This window comes from Diabrotica virgifera, chromosome 2 (genome assembly GCF_917563875.1).
Source record: "Diabrotica virgifera virgifera chromosome 2, PGI_DIABVI_V3a".
In the NCBI taxonomy this organism is placed as follows: Eukaryota; Metazoa; Arthropoda; class Insecta; order Coleoptera; family Chrysomelidae; genus Diabrotica; species Diabrotica virgifera.
The window spans coordinates 68,568,606-68,591,713 of record NC_065444.1 but is presented as its reverse complement, the minus strand read 5'-3'; the positions used below and the strand labels follow the sequence as shown (position 1 = coordinate 68,591,713).

At 35.0% G+C, this 23,108-nt stretch overlaps 1 protein-coding gene across 2 annotated transcripts in view; it reads left to right on the top strand.

Annotated features, from left to right (window-relative positions):
* Positions 1 to 23,108, top strand: part of LOC126880062 (sodium channel protein Nach-like) — a 72,645-nt gene that overhangs the window by 20,133 nt on the left and 29,404 nt on the right. For both annotated transcript variants that reach the window (XM_050643718.1, XM_050643717.1), the window contains exon 2: positions 11,310 to 11,708. In XM_050643718.1, the coding sequence (XP_050499675.1) occupies positions 11,310 to 11,708 (399 nt within the window). The remainder of the gene's footprint in view (positions 1 to 11,309; positions 11,709 to 23,108) is intronic.

Sequence of the window (23,108 nt, the reverse complement as noted above, 5' to 3'; positions counted from 1 at the left end):
AGGTTAATTACGAGCAAAGTTAGCCACTTTTATTACTTATTTAATTCACAGTTACTTCTATGTACATAAAATTCTCCTGTAACAGTGTTAGTTATCATATTCCTCCGAAACGGCTTGACCGATTTTTATGAAATTTTACACGTATATTCTGTAGGACTGAAAATAGGTGGTAATCTATTATTTACACCCATACGTTATAAGGGGGGTTGTCCCCTGCCACTTTTTTATTGTTTTGGAGAAAATTGTCTACCTTCATTTTATATTATGTACCATTAAAAATATATACAACCCTTAATTTTCACCTTTCTACCACCAACCCCTATTTTTTAATAGTTATCTATTTATTTACATCTATAAAATTCTCCTGTCGTAATGTTAGTTGCCATAATCCTCCGATACCGCTTGAACGATTTTTATGAAATTATATATGTATACATATACTTGTATATGTATACATAACATTTTGTATTGTTAGGTGGGTATATGTGTACATAACATACTCTACAAAACTACAGGTATATATAAATTAAAAAAATAATGATCAAAGTCCATCAACAAACTCCGGAGATATTAAGCGCAACATATCTTTGAAAAGTTAATTTCATTTTTTGAGTGCACGGATTTTAATAATTCCGCTCCACAGACCACGAGTCGATTTCGTTAGGACGTCATTTTTAAAGATATATTAACAACTCTGTTCAAGTTTACTCAAACTTTTACACATAAACTATATACATACCTTGAACTTTAAAATAGCGCTAGTTAGGTTTCTTAATTGTTATAAAGAAACTAGCTGTGAATTAAATAAAAAAAAGTGCCTAACTTTGACCGTAATTAATCAAGGTAAAAGTTTTTTTTAACATTTATGTAAAAGTACACATCGAAAACAATGTGATAACTACAGGGGTAATTTGTGTTACTAAAAGATAAATTTTTCATATCTACAGTATTTTTTGATAAAATGCATATTTTTCGAGGTATTCTCAAAAAACCCTCTAAAAAAGTCGATTTTTTAGTCGAAAAACTGTTACTTTCAAGCGCGAATAACTCGATAAATATTAGTTTTACGAAGAAAATGTAAAAAACATTTCTTTCTTAGAATTACTTTTTACATCGATTTACATGGTTAAAATGCAATAAAAATTTCCCGTCCCCGAGATGGGGTGGCAACCACCCCAAGCTTGTAGCGTACAGCGGCATGATATAGAAAATGATCCTTGGCCTATTCCCTACGCCCTACCTTCTGTGAAAATTTCAAGTAAATCCATGCTGGACGAAAAAATTGCGAGTCAAAATGCTTCATTTCCTCGACTATAGAAGGAGGAGAAACAATCAGTGAATGTAACGAATATAAATACCTGGGTATGAATATGAAAATCACGAATGATGGAACACTAGACGGAGCCGTTAAAGAACGAAACACTCAGGCAGGAAAGCAATTAGGCTCCTAAACTCAGTACTCTGGGACAAGCAGGTAAACAACCAAAACAAGAAAAAGATCTATAACGCCGTAGTGAAAAGCATTATAACATACAGCTGCGAAGTATGGCATATGAAGGAAAAATCAAAACGAATGTTCACCGAAATGGATTTCTGGAGAAGGGCTGCAGGAAGATCAAGAAGAGAACATGTCACCAATGAACGGATACGAGAAATAATGAAGGTCACACATACAATAAATGACGAAACCAACGAAATACAACTACGATGGTTTGGTCACGTATAAAGAATGCATGAAGACAGAATCCCAAAACAAGGGCAAAAATGGAAACTGCAAGATAGAAGAAGATGAGGTAGACCGAGGAAAAGTTGGCAGGCAGGAATAAACAAAGCCATGGATGAAAGAGGTCTGCAAGTAGATCAATGTACGGACAGAGAGGAATGGCGAACGGGTATCGGAAGACGAAGAACGTTATAAACCGATAATATAATAATAATGTAAAAGTACCAGCTTTTTAAATCCTAAAGTCTAGGGATGGCGCTTGTTGAACAAAAAAACCGGTTTTTGGTTATACCGTTTTTTTTTAACTTACGGTTTAACCTGGCTGTTATAACCGGTCAAAAAATCGGTTGTTCCAAAAACAGGTTTTCGGTTTTTTTTTAATCAAAAGCAAATATTCAATAAGTTATAATGTTACATTTATATTGCACTTTAGTTTGCTCAATTTTCCTCCCGAAAAATTCCCCAACCAATTCAACCTATAAAAATTTTCCCAGGCGCTTTCAAGTTACCCTAAAAATGGGCCAGAGTACCCCAATCTCTGATTCGTCGCTCGTTGTAGACGGCGTCGGCGTATATTGCGTTGTCAATAATTGGGATATTCCCAAAAGTGATGATCCTATCGATCTATCAAAATGTCCCTTGGATCTATCAAGTTTTAAAAAATGTCCAAATGACTTATAGGTATTTTACAAAATAAATTCGATAAACCAATTCAGTATTTACTTCTCTATTGCCATCAAAAAATTTCAGTAGGTAATATTTTTTAATACGTTTGTATAATACCTACCATTTATTTGGTAAGAATTATTTATTGTTTAAAAATTACATAATGGAGATTCCTAATCGTATTTCGGTATTCACATTATACAAGAGTCTCAAGTCTCAAGTACCCAAGTATAAACAATTTTTTAGCTGATGATGGTTGGAATATCGATTTCAAGCAGATCACATACTTTTATGTAAATATTATCATCACATGCACCATTTCACCAGTCTTTGAAATATTTATTAATCTAAATAACTATTCTCAAAATTGTTTCATAAAAGCTGATGTGACACTTTCGTCCAGTTCTCTATTAGTAAATAAAAGTTGAATTATGGTTGTTTGGGTTAATTACTTCGCATTTATTATTTATAATATTATATGATTAAGATCGAAAATATATAGAAATTTCTTCATTTTTCTCTAAATTAATTTTTTTCCACAGGCAACTTATTCGGTTTTTCAATGGTTATTACTTTAAAAAGAAAAAAACCGGTTATAACCGGGACAAAAAAACAACCGGTAAAACCGGTTGTTTCGAATTAAAAAAACTAGGTTTAAGTTATAACCGGTAGGTTTTTTCCATCCCTTAGTCGATTAATTTAGTTTGAAGTCAATACTAACAAAGTTATTCAAATTGTTTATAAGCCAAAAATGACTCTACTTTACTAAAATATTTTCGGAATGATAAAAATGAGTTTTTATTATTTTTTTTAAAAACTTTGAAAACATAAGTATTCTTCTTTCATGCAGTTTCCACAAAATTGCTGTATCATTATTATTTTATGAAGAAAAGCATGCTTTATCATTGCAAAGAAAAGGATTTTTTATTAAACAAATTGAATAAAATGTAAACTAATTGACGAATCACCTTGAAATTTTTTGTTATATCTGGACTGAACATGGACTGTTTGACCCAATTTTTCATGTAATATCAGTCATAAGTTTATTTTTGCAAAAGTTTATTTTTGCAACTTCCGAAGCAACAAATAATCGTACCAAAATTCAAAAACTGCCATTTTAAACCTTTGTTCATCTACTAAAAATGAATACTCTATCTGATATAAGATATTTAATTACTTATTTTTACCTGTAGCGACATAAACGAAAAGACTGTAATTTTCAGGGCCGTGTCGTTCTATGATGCGGTGAGGCAGCCGCATCAGGCGGCATCACAAGGGGGCGGCATAATCAGTAAAATCTAATATCTTCTTCTTATTCAAGTGCCGTCTCCTAATCGGAGGTTGGATATCATCATCACTATCTTTAATCTATCCACCTCTGCTCTAAAGAGTTCTATAGAACTGCATCTAAACCAGTCCCTTAAATTCTTTAACCGTGACATTCTCCTTCTTCCAATGGACACGCGCCAACTCGTAACTCTTAATGACAAACTTTTTCAAATCAAAATGTACACCGGTCAATTCGTAACTTTTTTACTACCTGACCCTCCCAACTTGCAACTTATACAGGTGAATTCGAAACCATTGTTTAATTCTAATTCTATTTACACATAAACATTACATCTACTGGTAATGCAGCAGAGTTATGCTCCACGTAACGTAGAGCCACACCCAGAGCTTTAGTGGCATCTGCGTGTGACACTCAATATGACAGGGAAACTTCTTCCTCGCTTTCTTCATCTTCATTAGTCATTAGGGTTGCCTTGAGGTTGAACCAAGTCTACAATGTATTCATCCGTAAATTCTTCGCTCCCTTTTTCGTCAGCTTCAATCCATTCTGTAATTACACTTTCTTCTTAGTTTTCTGATCCATCTTGTATAGGGAAACGGGGAAAAATGGAGCTTATTCAAATTAGAAATCAAGCCATGGAGTTAACGACTAAGCACAAATGATGACACTGGCTCTGCATCAGTGACATCAATCTGAGATGGGTGGAAGAGGGAGAGAGACAGGCACAGCGACTCAAAATCAACGACAAAGTAAACTTTCAATTATTAGTTAGGCTAACTTTCGGATAATCCGACCTTTTCGGAATCCGAACAGGCTGTCCCCCCAATTAGTTAGGATTTGCGGGGTTTTACTGTATATAGGTACCTACTATAATATCTGCGTTCCAATCGGCTGGTAGTCTGTTTTGTTCATATTTTTTGTTGTATTAGCTGGTTTATTTCCTTATGTAATTCTCTTCCTCTGTATTTTTTTCCACTGTTATTTTATTTTCTTCTGCTGCTTTTCCGTTTTCTATGTTTTTAATATTTGTTTTTGTACGTTTTCTTCTGTGAAAATTTCTACTTCGTTGTTATCTTGTTCTTCTTCATCTGTTTCCTTCATACCGAATAGCATTTTTTCGTAATATTCTTCTCATATTCTGCTGATCTGTTTGTCTTCAAACAGGGTTTCTCTTTTTTTTTTGTTTTTTAGTACTCTTGTTTTAATGCTGGACGTATTTTTTTATCTGACTTTTTTGTAAAATTGTTATATTTGATGGTTTTCTGTCTTTTTAATGTCCTCCAGCGAAACCCGTCATTTTTCTTCTTTTTATTTGTTGAGTTTGCTGTGTTTCTCGCTATTTTTTATTCTTCCCTGTTTCGTTTTGACGGATTGCTTGTTTATCCACGTCATTCTAGCGTAGTTTTTTAGTTTTCTGCGTTTCGCAGTCTTGATCGTACGTAAATTACACATTTAAAATTGAAAAGGATTTATAGGTTCCAAATTAGCTAAAAGACGGTGTTTCAATCCCTGTTTGTGTATTATCGCTCCAAACCCTTCTTGGCAGTAGCGCACCCAGGGGGGGGGGGTTTGGGAGTTAAACCCCCTTTCCCCCAGGGTATATGAAAAATATACAAATAATAGCAGGAAAATGTAACTTGTCTTTCACAAAATATAGAAAAAAATTTCGACGCCCAAGCCAACCCCCTTCCCCCCAGAGAAAAATTATAGGTGCGCTACTGCTGCTTGGATGTGTCCCGTTTTTTTCAAATTTATGATATGGTCACCCTACAGTAGAAACGATTCTTAATTCACGAGAGTATTCTACACACTTGTTCTTAATCCAGGATACAGTTTTTTGTGTCAAATTAGAATTTCATAATGGTAGATAAGTTTATTTTAATTTTCTAATCTATTTCAACAGTAGGGCCCCCGCATACTGCAGACTTTTTACCTGCCGATAGTTTAGTCGGGTTGGGCAAAATTAAAGATTTTTCTTTTTAAAATATGTAAGAATGTAGTTCGTTTGGTATGGCATGAGTGCTTTAATTTTTTTTAAGTATGTATTCTATTTGTTTTTAATTTTGTAGACTAGCAGACTTAACTACTTTATGTAATGTGAAATTTAAGACTTACTACTATATTTTAAATATTTTTCAAAATATTATTTTCTATATCCTTACATAAAAAAATACATTGAGTTTATGAAATAAGTAAGCAATGTTTTAAACATTTTTATTATTTTCCAGACACCTTTGCACCTATTAGTTGAACAAATTATATTATTAAAAATTTTGTACTTACTTTACTTAAGCCGTCCTCTTGTACCCTACGCTGTCGAGGTAAAAGTTTTGTAATAAAAAATTAAGAATTCAATTTTAACACTTCTATAATATGTTACAATTGAGAAATTAGACCAGCAGATTCGGCAACTGGTTATGATAAATTCGTCAATTTTAATGAACATACTTTTTAATTTTTTATTTTTGCAGTGAAAAAAAATACATTGTTAATTATACAAAAAATATCATTAATATATCACAACAATATTTTTTTCAACATACTACAATAATCAATTATAAAAATATCCGAAGTCTAAATTCCAACATTTGAGGTGACAACAGCGCAGTGGAAGCCATGAGGACATAAACTCAAATATACGGAGACCACTACAACCGCAAACTGAATAAATATATATTTGGATGCCATCAAAACCGTTAAAGTGACTTTAGATATACAGCAAGCGAACATGGCGCGCCTGACGGCAATTGCTCCAAGTAATGTGTATATTATTATACAGATAACGTGACTGAGGACGTCCGGCCAATATTTTGTGTAAGCATTGTAGAAAGTGGTACCTTTCATTTGCGATACATTTTAGGGAAAGTCCTCGTGGCAACCGTATATCGGAGTTCACGAAGACCTGGAAGCCACGAGAGACTACGGTTTAACATGGGGGGACGTCATAAGATGCTAAAAATAAATATATATATATATATATATATATATATATATATATATATATATATATATATATATATATATATATATATATATATATATATATATAATATAGCTTAACAGGCCTTAAAGGCCCATGGCTTGGAATTTCTCCACGGTTTTTCTCCATTTTCTCCTGTCCATGGCCGCAGTTCTCCAATTTGATATCCCGATTGTTTGCAGGTCTTCCTTACATGCTTCTAGCCACTTTTTCCTGGGTCGTCCTCTTCTCCTCTTTCCTTCCCCTCTCAGCCTTTGCTGAGTCCTTTGCCCACCTTCCGTCAGCCATTCTCGCAAGATGACCTAACCAACTTAGTCTCTTTGTTCTGACCATCTGGCTTATTTCTGGTTTCCGGTACAGCTCTCTGATCTCTGCATTTGTTCGTCTCCTCCAAATGTCTTCATCGTTTTTTACTCCCCCGAATATCTTCCTTAGGACACTCCGCTCCCAGATGTTCAGCATATTTTCTTGGTTTTTGTTCATGACCCATGTTTCGCTCCCGTAAAGAACTGTGGGCTGGATCACTGTTCGATAAAGTCTTAATTTTGCCGCTCTGGAGATGTTTTTGGGTTTTAGTAGTTTGTGTAGGGCTCCGACTGTCTTTCTTCCTCTCGAGATTCTTTTTTCGATTTCCTGGCTTTCTTCCCCTTTACTTGTTAGCGTTACTCCTAGATACTCAAACTCCGTCACCTTTTTGAAGCAATGCTCTTTATTCTCATTGTTTGTGGTAGTTTTCAGTTGGGTGTCTTCATTTGAGGTCTGTCCCATTTCCATATACTTTGTTTTTTGCTCATTAATTCTCAGTCCATACTGCTTAGCCTTTACTTCAAAGAGTTTGTAAATCCTCAGCAGTTCCCTTTCCGTTCTTGCCATTAGCACTATATCGTCCGCAAAGGCCAGAACCTGGTTTCTGTTGTCAAAGATCATACCTTTCGTTCGTATTCCACTCTCTCTCAATATTACCTCCAACAAGAAATTGAAAAGTACTGTGGACAGCGGATCTCCCTGCTTTAATCCCCTTTTAACTTCAAATTTTCCTGATAGGCTTCCTTCTATCCTTACTCTGTTGTCGGTCTTCACTAAGGTCATTTTTACGAGTCTAATCATCTTTTCCGGAATTCCAAGTACTCTTAGGGCCTGGTACAAACGCCTTCTTATCACAGAATCGTAAGCTTGTTTGAAATCTATAAAGAGGAGGTTTAACTTTAACTGTTGCTCGTATGTACTGCTTTGAATCATTTTCAATACGAATATTTGTATACCACAAAATACAAAAAAAAAATAAATAAAAGCAATTTAAACATTATTCGTTTTACACTGAAATTTTGTATGCTATTGACTTTAAAACAACTACTTTCAATTTGCTTGTTAAATACTTTATTGTTTTATTTAATTGTTATGTATTTGTTATTAAATTGCTTTAAAATAAATATTGTTTGACTTCGTGTGTTCATTTCTTTAAATTCGCACGAAATAGTAAGAAATATCAGATGAGTCCATATAAGTTTGGGTGTCTGTATATACGAGTCCCCTATATCTGGAAATATTTGAATTTTTAAGTTATAGGTCTCATAAGTATGACCAAATCGCTCACAATACTCCAGCTACAAAAGAGCTGTACTGAATATTACGTGGCGAAAAAATGTATTTTCATTTTGATGGATAATATAATATAGTTTTATTTAGAAATAAAACGCTTCACAAACCTTTATCAAGGTTTTATTTACCACTTTGAAAATTGCATCTTAAAATTTTAAACGAGGATAATAAGTATAATCTAAATGTTTATTTACACAGCCAAATTGCCCCTAGTGCTGCCTTCTTCGTTTTCCTCTCGTTAGGTCACAAAATTAAAATTATATAGGTTGTTGTTATGATTATGGTACATCGGGACATGGCCCACTTGTTAGCCCTTTAGACACTTAGACCTCCTGCGACGGGTCCATTGTATCACATCTATCATATGAACTAGGTCCATAAGGACCTGGTCTTCGGCGTTTCTGGGACCCAGGTTTATTCCGGCTCCCATATCTGCTAGAATCAGCATGGGCTGCAAATCTGAGGTGCTTTTGAAAATAATATGAGTTTTCAATCAATAAAGGCGAAAGGCGTGAGCATCAAAACGGATCAAGGACCAATGTAAGGAGAATTATCATCGCAGCGAGGAGTATTTCACTTTAGTTCCGTTTTTAATCGTTTTGGTGTTAGATTATTCTGGTGTAAGAGGCCAGTTTAGGTCGCGTCGGGATCTTAGATATCGACGTGATTCCCCACAAAAATTAGAATATTTATTAACACCCACTCTAAATTGTTTTTTAAGAATTATTCATTTAGTCAATGGATTACTCGAACTTTGCGTTAGGTCAAGTGGTTGTACCGTAGAAAAGTGTGCTGTTAGATCTGAATATTAGATTCTATTAATCTGCAAGACTAAAAAGAACACTTGTCATTTAAATTAATTTAAATTACTCGTTTTTCATTGATAATCTCTCAAGTAATATTGAAAAAAAAATAACAAATAATCTCATAGTCCCTTCTCAGTTTACTTTATGCTAGCAGTTTGTTGAGACAGTTCTTCAGTTCGTTCAGAGAACGCCATAAGCACCCTAAACGGTTTCAAACCTTATTATGTTATCATCAGAGAGTGCATATCATATGACTAACTCTGAACTAAAAATTGGGCTACTAGTATCGATTCACAACGAAATAACATGATGATACGGGTGTTGTGGCAATATCTGCTTAAAACAAGCGAAAGTTTTACTTTTAATAAAATTAAAATAATATTAAAAATAAAACTTTATTGGGTCCCGCATACTTTTTCGTTGGAATTTTACCGCGCTGGACAGGCGAGAAGTAAGATGCAACTTTTAGATCTCCCTCAGCCTTCTTTGTTTCAGTGTTCGTTGGTTTGCAAATTTTAGAAACCACGAAAATGTTATCAGAAAACTTGGTCCCAATAAAGTTTTATTTTTAATATTATTTTATTTTATAGCCATTATTATGCTGACAGTAATATTTAATCGCTAAGTTTGTCATACTTTCCAAAAATATGGAAATTTGCAGAAATCATAATGATCCTTAAGCCAGGCAAAGCGCCCAATGAAGTAACATCTTATCGACCCATCAGCCTACTCCCAATCGTTAGCAAAGTTTTTGAAAGATTGCTGTTACAAAGAATATACGCAGGTCATGAATTCCTAACATTACTACCAGAATATCAGTTTGGTTTTCGGGAAAATCACTCTACTACACAACAAGTCCATCGAATAGTAAATTAAATATCAAAAACTCTCGAAGAAAGGAAATACTGCAACGCTGTATTCCTAGATCTCTCACAAGCGTTTGACAAAGTTTGGCGCAGAGGTCTGCTTTACAAAGTAAAATTAGCACTATCTAGTAACTATTTCCTCCTAATCCAATCCTACTTATCAAATAGATATTTCTCAGTAAAATTCAAAGACCAACAATCCAGCCTCTGTCCTGTTAACTCCGGAGTTCTGCAAGGTAGTGTTCTCGGGCCGCTGCTGTTCTCACTCTACACAGCCGATATACCAGAGTCTCATAATACTACGATCGCTTCCTTTACTGATGACGTAGCAATACTAGCTGTAAATGAAGATCACATACAAGCCTCACAAGACCTGCAACACCATCTGGACATACTCAGTGAATGGTACACAAAATGGCGAACAAAAGTAAACAAAACAAAATCATCTCAAATAACGTTTACCAACCGCCACAACACATGCCCACCTGTAAGAATGGAAAATGAACGAATAGCAACAGTAACAGACGCTAAATACCTTGGCCTCCATCTTGACCAACGTCTTACTTGGAAGAAACAGATCCAGACCAAAAGAAGACAACTAGACTTGAAATTCTGGCAAATGTATTGTCTCCTTGGACGCAGATCAAAACTCAACATCCAAAACAAAATTCTTCTGTACAAAGCAATACTCAAACCTATTTGGTACTACGGACTACACTTCTAGGGCTGTGCAAAGTCAACATCACTGAATATCAACCAAAGATTTCAGTCTAAAGTTCTAAGATCAATAGTGGACGCACCATGGTACGTAACTAATCAAACACTTCACGAAGACTTAAATATACCTTTCATCAGAGAAGAAATCCATAGAGCCACGGAGTCACAAAATGAGCGTACCATTCACCATGACAATGACTTAGTAAGGGAATTATTCCATAATGGCACTGCCACAAGGAAACTAGACAGAACCTGGCCTCAGGACCTATTTTAAAACTTAAACATAAATAGAATAAGATGAGACATCATTGGAAGTCTCTTCTTCATGCCCAAAAACATGGAACAAATTCATTTAATACTCCTTTAATGATGTAGATTGTAAATAAACATAATTACATAAAAAAAATATTATTTTAATTTTATTAAAAGTAAAGCTTTCTCTTGTTATAAGATGGTCTTTTCGGATGGTTGCAAAATATTTTATTCCCCTTTTGACAAATCGGAATCTAATATAATACTTGAGAAACAATTGTCATAATTGGGCTTGTAGTTTTTATTAGTTGGGATCTCTCTGCTCATTTGTATATTTGCAAATCAACTCAACTTTTGCATCATACTTGCATAAAGTCAATAGTTAATTTATTTTCTTATTGTATTTTAGATACCGCGAGAATCCAACAGTAATATCAATGGAAAGAGACAGATTTAGCTGGAACACCTCTTTCCCACCCGTAACCATTTGCGCCACAAAAAAGTACGATCCTATAGTACTAGATGATTACGTACAAAAGAATGACAGTATAAAAGACAAAGAACTTTTTAAAAAGTTTATTATCTCATTGACGCAAGCTAGTTATTTAAATCTGGAAACAGTGGTAGACTACGAAGGGATTCCAGGGGAAGAGTTTATTAATTTAATAAATCAGTTCAAATTCCGCTTTCAAGTCAGTACTACCAATTCTGCCGGACAGGAAAAAGCAGTGAGGATTGAACCGACGTATACTGAAATGGGCATATGCTACACTGTAAATTCGCATATTGCTATATACAATTCATACGAGTAAGTAGGTAATTAAAAATATATTTTAACATAGCGCAGTACCCTATCAATCTGTTACTTAACTTCCAGTGATTTTGGCACTAAATTGATGCAAACAGATTACGGGGAGGGGGGGGGGGAGGGCGGCGGGATTTGGTGTTGCTGAAGGACTGAAGACGAATACGCTATCAGAACTGCTTGACTACCTGGTGCTCAAGGTCACTGTTAAGGTATGTTATTTTCTGGAGTTTGCACAGCAATCTCTTTGCATCAGTTTAGTGCCGAAAACCCTCAAAACTTCAGATGACGTGACTTAACAGTGATTCTGGGCACCAGGTGCTCCGGTGATCGGTTTTGATGCCATATTCGTCTTCAGCGACCCCATAAACCTCCCGAGTAACAAAATCTTGCAATTAGTACATCTTTTTTAACATTTTTATGCTCTTTTGGATGCATTATATGCACTTTAAAATACAATTATGCATTTAGACCCATTTTTTTAAGCAGTCTTGTTTCTAGATATCATCCTGAACATAATGCAAAAAGTTGCAAGTTTCTAGGTGCTGTATTTAAAAATTGATTTATTTTGTGCTAAATGCCCTGGTCTAAGTAGTGTCATGTCTAGACTTAGGCAAATATGAAAATTGCATATTTTGCATATAATGCATAAAAAATGCAAAAATGTCAAATTTTGCATATTTTTATAAAAGTGAGCATAAAGTCACATATCACCGAATGATTGCCGGTATAAGTAATCCCCCACTTACTGACCAACGGCCTCGGGCGGATGAGTTGGTGAGTGGTAGGGCACTCTGTTGTCCTGAGACCGAGAAATCGGTCTCAAAGGCGGAGGAACCAGGAAATGGTCAACGGCATCAGGATGTAGAAGGCCAGGAGAAACCACTACATTAAAGATCCTTGTGGATATCTCTAGTACATCTTCCCATGACAGATAAGGAAACTATACATACATTTAATGATCATGGACTTCGGAATCCAAGATCCGGCAGGGGAGGAAGATCACAACCAGACCACGGGGACTCTCAGGTCGTCAACAAACGAAAACCCCGTGTCGTGGAAATTCACAAGATAGCTACGTGGAACGTAACAACTATGTTTGAAGGTGCGAAATTACAAAATATTCAGCTAGAAATGGCCAGACTAGACATTCCTATCCTAGGTATATGCGAGACGAAATGGCTAGGGTCAAACATATTTGAGAGTAATGGATACATTGTATACCACTCGGGAAAGGCAGAAGGACCCAGACGTAACGGAGTCGCAATCATTGTCAAAGAACAAATTCGTAACTGTATCCGAAATTTCGTCCCCTTCAATGATCGTATCATGATGATTCAGCTGCAAAATAAACTACTGAATATTAATATAATACAAGTCTATGCACCAACAGCTGACAAACCTGATGAAGAAATTGAGCAATTCTACAGCGAAATTAAACAAATTCTCCGGAGCACAAAAAACATGAAGCTACAATTATTATGGGAGACTTCAACTCAAAAGTCGGTGCCGAAATCACACAAGATATAACCGGAAAGTATGGACTTGGAGAAAGGAACGAAAGAGGGCAAAGACTAATACAGTTCTGCCAAGAAGAGAAATGCATTATATCAAATACTTTGTTTCAGCAACCTAAAAGACGACTATATACCTGGAAATCTCCAGCTGATCAAGAGGGAAAGATAGTCAGAAATAAAATTGACTACATTATCATTAATAGAAGATCTAGAAACAGTATTACATCTGCAAAAACATACCCAAGTGCAGACGCAGCAACTAACCATAATCTGCTCTGTGCTGGATTCAAACTAAAACTAAAAAGAATAAATGCCCCCACAACGCAGAAGAAACCTAATACTCGACTCCTAAGAAATGCCGTAATAGCAGATGAGTTCGAAAATAAGATAAATCGTGAGATTAAAGAGCAGTTAGAAAGATCTGAACAAGAAAATATCGGTCAAAATCTAGATATCATGAATTCCGCCATGGTCACCATAGCAAACGAAGTTTTGAAACCAGAAAAAGACTCAATAAAGAAAAAGGATTGGATGACCGATAAAATACTAGACCTTATTCAATAAAGAAGAAATTGGAAAAACAAAGATGAGATTCGGTATAGTGAGATATATCGACAAATAAGGTACGAGGTTAAGCGAGCAAAAGAGGACTGGATGGAACAAAGATGTCGTGAAATGGAAGAACTACAAAGAAAACATGACGAGTTTAATATACATAAAAAGCTTAAAGAAATTACCTACACTCAGAGAAAAAGAACTCCTCACTTTATGAGAAACTCCAAAGGTAAAATAATTCTCGACTTGGATGAAAAAAAGGAAGAATGGACTAACTATATAAAAGAGCTCTTCCTGGATACGAGGCCACCACTTAACACCACAAAGTATACGAATACTGGTCCTAGCATTTTAAAAGCGGAAGTAGAGAAAGCCATCAAACAGAGCAAAAATGGGAAATCTCCAGGCCCTGACCAAGTACCATCAGACTGGCTCAAACTTCTGGATGACGACAATGTCTCACAACTAACAAACATTTATAACCATATATACGAGACTGGAATGATGCCACAGATATGGTTAGAGTCTACATTTATTCCACTCCCAAAAAAACCTAATACATCATCATGTAAAGACTTTAGACTAATTAGTCTCATGAGCCACTCTCTCAAGCTACTTCTTAAGATAATTCTTAATAGAATCAAGCAGAAATGTGAAGAGACAATGGGAAACAAACAATTCGGTTTCAGAGAAGGATTGGGAACAAGGGAAGCTTTGTTCTCAATGTTAACATTACTTCAACGATCATGGGAAGTACAGAAACCAATTTACGTCTGCTTTATAGATTTTGAGAAGGCGTTTGATAGAGTTCAACATGATAGGTTGTTTCAATATCTAGAAATGATTGGAATAGATGATAAAGATCTGAGACTTTTACAACATCTATATTGGAATCAAGAAGCTTCTATTCTGGTAGACGGCAAAGAAACAGACAAAATTTGCATTCAAAGAGGTGTCAGACAGGGTTGTGTGTTATCCCCAACTTTGTTTAACGTATACTCAGAAATAATTTTTAATGAAGCCTTGGAAGGACAATGTGGAGTTCGAATCGGGGGAGAAACTATTAACAACATCAGATATGCAGACGACACCGCGATCATGGCTGAAAATATCGAAGATCTTCAATTCCTTATTGATCGAGTCACTAGAGAATGCTCCAATAACGGACTTAACATAAATGCAACAAAGACAAAGTTACTTGTGGTTAGTAAACAAGACGTCGGCCCTATGCAACTAATTGTCAGTGATGAATCAATAACAAAATTTAACCATTTTAAATACCTAGGATGTTGGATAAACGAGACACTAAATCCGGATGAAGAAATTAAAACTCGTATAGAAATTGCATGAGGAGCATTTATGAAACTTAGATCTATTCTGAGCAACTCTCAGCTGAACTTACAACTAAGAATCAAGTTCCTAAAATGTTATGTGTATCCTGTATTACTATATGGATGTGAAACCTGGATCATGAAGGTTAACATGATGAACAAATTAGAAGCCTTTGAGATGTGGTCATATCGTAGAATGCTCAGAATATCTTGGGTTCAACGCATTTCTAACAGAGAAGTCTTAAACAGAGTAGGTCAAGGCGAAGGTGACTTAATGAAGATGATAAAAAAGAGAAAACTTGAATATCTGGGGCATATAATGAGAGGTAGCAGATACAGGATGCTGCAGTTAATACTCAATGGAAAGATCGACGGAAAAAGAGGAATTGGTCGAAAGAAATATTCATGGCTCCGAAACCTTCGTCAATGGACTGGCTTATCAGCAGATCAATTGTTACATGCCGCACAAGATCGAGAACGATATCGGCAAATTGTTATGGAAGCTACCCACGCCTAAAAATTTGGGCACGGTACTTAAAGAAGAAGAAGAGCATAAAGTGCATATAATTTTAAAATTTGGTGTTAACTATATATTTTTATATTCAAACTTACATGCATGAAAATGCCAATGTTTAATTTTGTTTTATAATCACTTGGTATTCAAATTCTTGGTATAGTAACTAATAAAAGACAGCGGCTTATAGTTTTGTCACGTTTTGCCCTGGAATTAAGGGTTTGTGTTTGCTAGTTTATGTCTCTAGGTAAAAATTTTTATTTTGACGGTCAGTTTCACTTGGTTTCACTTTTGTTGTAAAATTGGAGGCGTAAACAACGTGTATTTCTAATTGTGAATAATTATTGTGCTTTGAAAATGCCGAAAATAAGCAATGTTTCAACTTGGATAAAACCTTACAAAGAGCTATCTATGGATATGGATAAAGTTTATTGCTCATGTTGTGGCAAAACCGTAAGTACATACGTAATATTTTTTATTTTATTTTAAAAATTTACACGGTGGTACAAACAAAGATTTTAAAATTGAAGATTATGTTTAAGAAAAGTACCGACACAAGGCTAGTTCGCAATAAATCGATACATTTTTTTTTTCAAGCATTTTTTAAACTCCTTGCGTTAAAAAAGAGGATACCTATTTAAAATTCAAATCATTCAATAGTCTACTGAAAGGTCGCTAACTTTTTTTTCTAACAATTGCATAGTTTGCATTAATTTTGCTAAAAACAAAAACATATCATATATTGGACTAAATTAATTAAGTGCTTTTAATTTATGCTCACAGTATTTTTTCTTTAAATGTAAACAGAAAAGACCAAGAGCCGCTTGTAAATATTTGGGGGTTCTTCCTTCTTGCACAGTCATTCCTTGATATTTTCAAGATTACTACACCGATTTTTATTTGATTTAATTTAAATATTTTAATTGTTATGCAAAAACGGTTCATTTTTAGTTTATTTCTACAATCTTAGATTTTTAAAATGGGTACAACTATAGAATATTTATATCCCTTTTTAGATTTCATCTGAAAAAAAAAAAATTCAAATAGATCAGCATGTCAGAACCGCGAAACATTTAGCTAAAAAAGTAAAGAGCACATCCGGTGAAAAATATCAACCTTCAGTGTCCAAGTGCTTTCAGTCCAGTTCCAAAAAACAAACCGAACAAGAAACTTTTAACGAAGACTTGTGTCTTGCATTAGTATTTTCTAATATACCGCTGGGGGACATGAAAGGAGCCTCCACGTAGATTGTGATCACTTGTGAATACAATCGGGCGTCCCCTGGAAACGAGTAATGTCGGCTAATCCTTTCAACACCGGTGCACCAACAACACAGATGCAATCAAAATCAAAACGGTCTTTATCAAGGCCATTTTTGATGACGACCTCAATTAATATTGAAGGACTATCAGCAGATAAAGAAGACCTATTGTCTAATATGTGCAGAGAACATGGTGTCGATGTTCTACTGGTTCAAGAAACCCATAGAGGTACTGCAAGCCGCAGACCAAGGATTCGGGGTATGAAGCTCATACTGGAGAGACCACACGACCAATATGGTAGCGCAGTCTTCGTCAGACCAGATATCGACGTAGCATCCACATCTCTAACAGATCAAAATGACATCGAGATCCTCACAGTGGAGATAAACTCCTGTACAGTAATGTCAATGTACAAACCACCAAACGCTGACTTTGCTTTTGAGGAACCGAATAACTTTCAATCACAGCAAATCAAATTCGTACTGGGTGACTTCAACTGTCACAGTGTCGCGTGGGGTTACAACGAAACAGATTACAATGGCGAAGAACTAGAAAAATGGGCTGAAAGCATGAACCTAAAACTTATTCACGATCCAAAGCAGCCTGCGTCGTTCAACAGCGGAAGATGGCGCAGAGGTTACAACCCAGACAATATATTTGTCAGCGACAGAATTGGAGACCAGGTGACAAAAATCGTTGGAAGCGCTCTCCCAAAGACACAGCACAGACCAATAATTTGTCTTTCCAACGCGGCAATCAGATACGAAATTGTTCCTTTCAAGAGAAGGTTCAACTTTACTAAAGCAAAATGGGAAAAATTCTCTGAAACATTGGATCAAGAAGTTTCCCAGCTAGAACCTTGCCCTGATTCATACGATAAATTTGTAGAAATCGTAAAGCAAGTATCACGGAAATTTATCCCTAGAGGTTGTCGAACTGAGTACATAGCGGGGCTCAATGAAGAATCTAAACCCCTACTTAAAAGATACGAACAGCTATATGAAGAAGACCCTTTCTCGGAAGCGACAATACAGGCTGGGGAGGAAATGTTACATGCGATATCCGCCAACAGAACGGAAAGGTGGTGCAAGCTGGTCACGAGTCTGGACATAAAACAAAACAGCAGACGTGCCTGGAAGCTGATTCGGAATCTTGGCAACGATCACGCTGCTCCGGCAGTCAACATGACAGAAGTCACACCCGATCAGATAGCCCATCATCTTCTAATGAACGGTAAGACGACATCAAGAAAGAACAAGGTGAGAGCTCAACGGAATATCGACGAAGAAAGAGATGTTCTAGGTACCTCTTTTTGTCTAGAGGAGATGAGAGGCGCGATCCATCAAATGAAAGATAATAAAGCGGCTGGCCTGGACGACATACGAACAGAGCAAATAAAGAACTTTGGACTAAAAACCGTAGAGTGGCTCGTAAAAATGATGAATTGCTGCATCCGTACATTACAAATCCCCAAAATCTGGAGAAAAGCTAGAGTGGTGTGTGTGTGTTCACAAAGAGGGGATGGCATTAGATAAACTTTTTGCCACAGATATTTGAAAGTTGAAGATTGAAGATGTCATATTAAATTTTTATTTTAGAATCTTTAAGAAATTGTATGATAATATCATTAATAGTTTTGGTATTGAAGCTTAGTAGATGTGAAATATTCAGCGGTAAACTTACATTCCGCTCCTGAAGTCTAGCAATTAGTGCTTTCGTATGGTTTTTATTAAGTTCACAATTAAAGATTATATGATTTAAATCTGCAGTAGAGTAGTTATCACATGAACAGAGAGAGTTGATACGCATTCCTATTTTAGCTAAATGTGCAGGAAAATTGCCATGGTTTAATCTTAAGCGACTTAGGGATGTGGAATAAAACCGAGTAACGTGATAATCAAATATGTGTGGGATATTTTGCGGAAGTTGTGGGTATATGTAAGTGTATGGATTCCTCGAAGTTTGTACAAACTTAAGCCAAATAGTTTCCCATTTCTTTCTTAATTTTTTATGCAATTCTGGAATGTAATCGCTGGAGATTGTTAAATCTACTATTTCATTTAAAGTTGCCGAATTCTTTGCCATTTCATCCACTATCTCATTTTCTTTGATTCCAGCATGTCCTTTTACCCAGATAAAGACCAAGTCACTACTCTTATTTTTAAATCGAGCGATTGTCTTTCTAATATGGCATAACAACTCATTGTTGTGTTTTTTGGTTATTGGTTGTGATATTGCCTCAAGAGCAGATAAAGAATCTGATAGTATAACCGTGTCTCCAAAGTTCTGTTCAACCGCGTAAGTTAGGGCTCTTTCAATAGCATAAAGTTCGGCAGTGAAGATAGATGTACATTTAGGTAGTCTAAAAGAATTACCACTTTTTATATTAGAAACATAATAAGCACTACCTACACTTTTACATGTTTTCGAACCATCTGTATAGATGTATTTATAATTAGAAAATTCAGATAAGATTGATTTTATAATTTTATTGTTTTGGCATGGTAGGTTTCTATATGTAGGTTTTATGATCTTTGGAAAGATTGCGATTTCCTCAATAGAAAGGTTATATATGGGTAATATTTGTTTAGTGTTAATGCTAAAGTTGTTAGTTTCTAGATAAGCATCTGTAAGAGGGGGAGAAGTTTTAATTCTCCAATAAGAATTTGTTAAGTTATATTCAGTGAGACTGTTAATTTTACTTAATAATTTATGTGAGTCTAAAGTCCTGGTCTTTAATAGAAACTTATTAGACAAGAATTCTCTTCTAAGGTTTAGAGGAGGTTCCTGCGCTTCTGCTAGAATTGCAGCACATGGCGTTGACTTAAACGCACTAATACATATACGTATTGCCTTATACTGAATATGATCGATTTTTGATAAATTAGATTTTGACGTTGAACCATATAAAAAGCATCCATAATCAATGATTGACCGAATATACGATTTATAGAACATTAATGCTATCTTTGGGTCGGCACCCCATCTAGCTTTACATATGCAACGAAGCATGTTTAAACCTTTTTCGCATTTGTTGATAATGTGATTCACATGGAGTGTCCAGGTTAGTTTTTTGTCCAAAACCACGCCCAGATACTTATGGTGAGAGGATACATTAATATCAACATTACTTAAATTTATACTGGTAGGGGAACTTAACCTATGTCTAGTGAAAAAGGTGATGCTAGATTTTTCAGGGGATAACGTGAAATTAAAAGCCATAGACCATCTTTTTACACATTGCATTATCAGATCCAAATCGCATAAACACTCATTATATGATTTACGGCTGCTGTATATACAGAAATCGTCTGCATACTGAATAATTTTAATTGTATTATTTGTTTCATTTAACATGTCATGCAATTCTGCAGTATAGATATTAAAAAGTACTGGACTTAGGACTGAACCTTGCGGAATTCCGACTGATAATAATCGAGGGCCGTAAATGTGATTTTCTGAATCTCGAATGAAAACTTCTCTGTCCCTATACAAATCTGTGATTCTTTGTGCGAATTTATAATTTAGACCGTATTTTATGAGCTGAACAGTTAAAATATCAATATCCAGAGTATCATAAGCCCCTTTAATATCTAAAAACAAGCATGCCGTTATAAGATTAACGGAAAGTGCATTCTGAATGTCGGAAACTAATTGAGCTAATGCTTCAGAGGTGCCTTTGCCTCTGCGATATCCAAACTGATTAATAGGTAATAAACAATTACTTTCAAAATGCAATTCCATTCTTAATTTGATAATTCTCTCAAATGTTTTTGTAATGCATGATATTAATGAAATTGGTCTGTAAGAGTTAGGTAGACTTAAATTTTTGTTGGGTTTAGCAAGTAAGCAAATTACAGTTTTTTTTTAAACTTTGGTCATATAATCCTTGCAACCACCAACTATTAAAAATATTTAAAAGAATTCCTTTAGCAATTTCAGGCAAGTATTCAATCATTTTATATGTAATGCTATCAAAACCCGGTGCTGTACTTTTAGATTGTTTGATTGCTAATCGTAATTCCTCCAAACTGATAGGCATATAAAATGATTCATTGCATGCTACATTACTATTAAATTTACTGAAGTCGATTTTATTTGATGCAAATTTGGGAATAAAAAACTCAAAAAAATCGTCCACCATATCAGCTGATATACTGCCCGATCCCGTTGAGTCTTTGTTTGATATTTTTTTTATAAATTGCCAAATTTTAGTAGGGTGCGTGTTTTTATTAATATTGCTTATGAAAGATATCCAGCTACCTCGAGCTTTTTTAGAAAATAGTAATTTAGTTTGACTAGCTACATTTTGATATTGACAATAGTTTGTATAGTTTGAGACACGTTTATACTGGTTCAGGGCTTCTTTTCTGCGACGAAACATATCATAGCATTCGGTATCCCACCATATTGGACGTTGAGTTACTTGTTGTCTTGCTCTTTTTAGGGGAATAGTTGCGGATGCTGCCTCTGAGACCTTTTCCATAAAAATAGAGAAGCTTAGTAGATTGGAGTTTAGATTTTGGTTTGTACTAATTAACGAATTTTCCAGTATAGTGGAGTATGCAGACCAATCAGCTAATTTATCATTCCATTTAGATGCTGGATTTTTATTTATTATAACTCTATCCCTAATAATTTCAAATTTGATTAAGCAATGATCTGAACCTAACGCATCTGGTACGACATCCCATACACAACAATCACTAGCCAAACTAGCAGAGCAAAATGTAATGTCTACCGCCGAAGGTAGCTCTTCTGGACGAGAAATTCTAGTTGGTTTACCATTATTGAGAACAACATAGTTATTGTCATCTAAGGCTTCTACTAATTGATTACCACAAGCTTTATTAATATGAGATCCCCAAAGTGTATGATGGCTGTTAAAATCGCCACAGAAGATAACAGGAGAATTAAATTGCCGAAAGATATTTGACCAATCTGATTTAGAAACATTTAATTTAGGTGGTTTATACACCGATACAAGTATGATATTTAAGGACGGAAATTTAACTGCGCAAAGTTCTAAATCTTTTTTATATGCAAAAGTAATAGGAAAATTTATAAATTTAATGTCTTGGCGAACTGCAATGGCAACACCGCCAAAGCCATTTGCACGATCCTGTCGGATAATCTTATACCCTTTTAGTTTAAAAGAATGGTTTGGTTTTTTGAAGGTTTCTGATAAAGCTATAATATCTACAGGATTATTGTGTAAAAAATTTAATAAACTTGGATGGTTTTTAGAGAAAGAACGAATATTCCATTGGATAACTTTAATGTTTTTACTATTGGGTGTACTTATCTTATTAGTGGATTGAATCATCAGAACAAGATTCAATATCGATTTCTGGAATTAGATTTGAAGGACTTAATATAGAGGAGATCATTTTTCTAATATTTTCTTCTAAATTGTAATTTGTTTCGGATGAATCTGAATTAACTACTTGTTTAACTACGGTTATTATCTGACTTGTTAGTTTTTCCTTATATTGGATAAAGTCATCTCTGTGAGGATTTGGTATGATGGGATTATGTGAAGATTTGGTTTTTTTTGATTGAAAATGGGAAGAAGTAGGCAGAGACGGAGAAATAGGTGGAGACTCCGGAGCAGATGGCTTACGTTTTTGCACTTGTCTTTTGGGTGAAGTATTTCGAACAATGGGTTTACGTAGCAAAAAGCTAGAATTTGGAGTTTGGGACGTACTGGGGAGTGGCAGAGAGGGAAAATTAGTGGAATTATTAAGAACTGAAAATCTATTATTTGTAGAAATCTTGGCATAAGATGGATTATCATGCAATCTTTCAGCTTCTTTAAATGTAATATTTTCCCTGGCCATGAGTTGTTTGATATTTTTTTGTTTCTTATATACTGGACAATCTCTGGATGTAGAGCAGTGTTCATTATTTTGGCAATAAATGCAGAATTTTTCGCAAGAAGAGTCTGACGTATGATTTAGGCTAGAACAGTTTCGACAGTGAGAAGATTTGGTTTTACATTGCTTGGCAGAATGCCCATATCGCAGGCAATTAAAACATTGAACAACGGGGAATATATATGGTTCTACAGAGAAATTGCATAAATTAATTGTTATATTTTGAGGAAGTTCATTTCCTACAAATTGAACAATAACCATTTGTCTGTTTACATATGAAATATTACCGTCTTTATCTGTTACCTTTCGTTTCATGCGTTGAACTTGAACCACCTCTTTATTAGATAT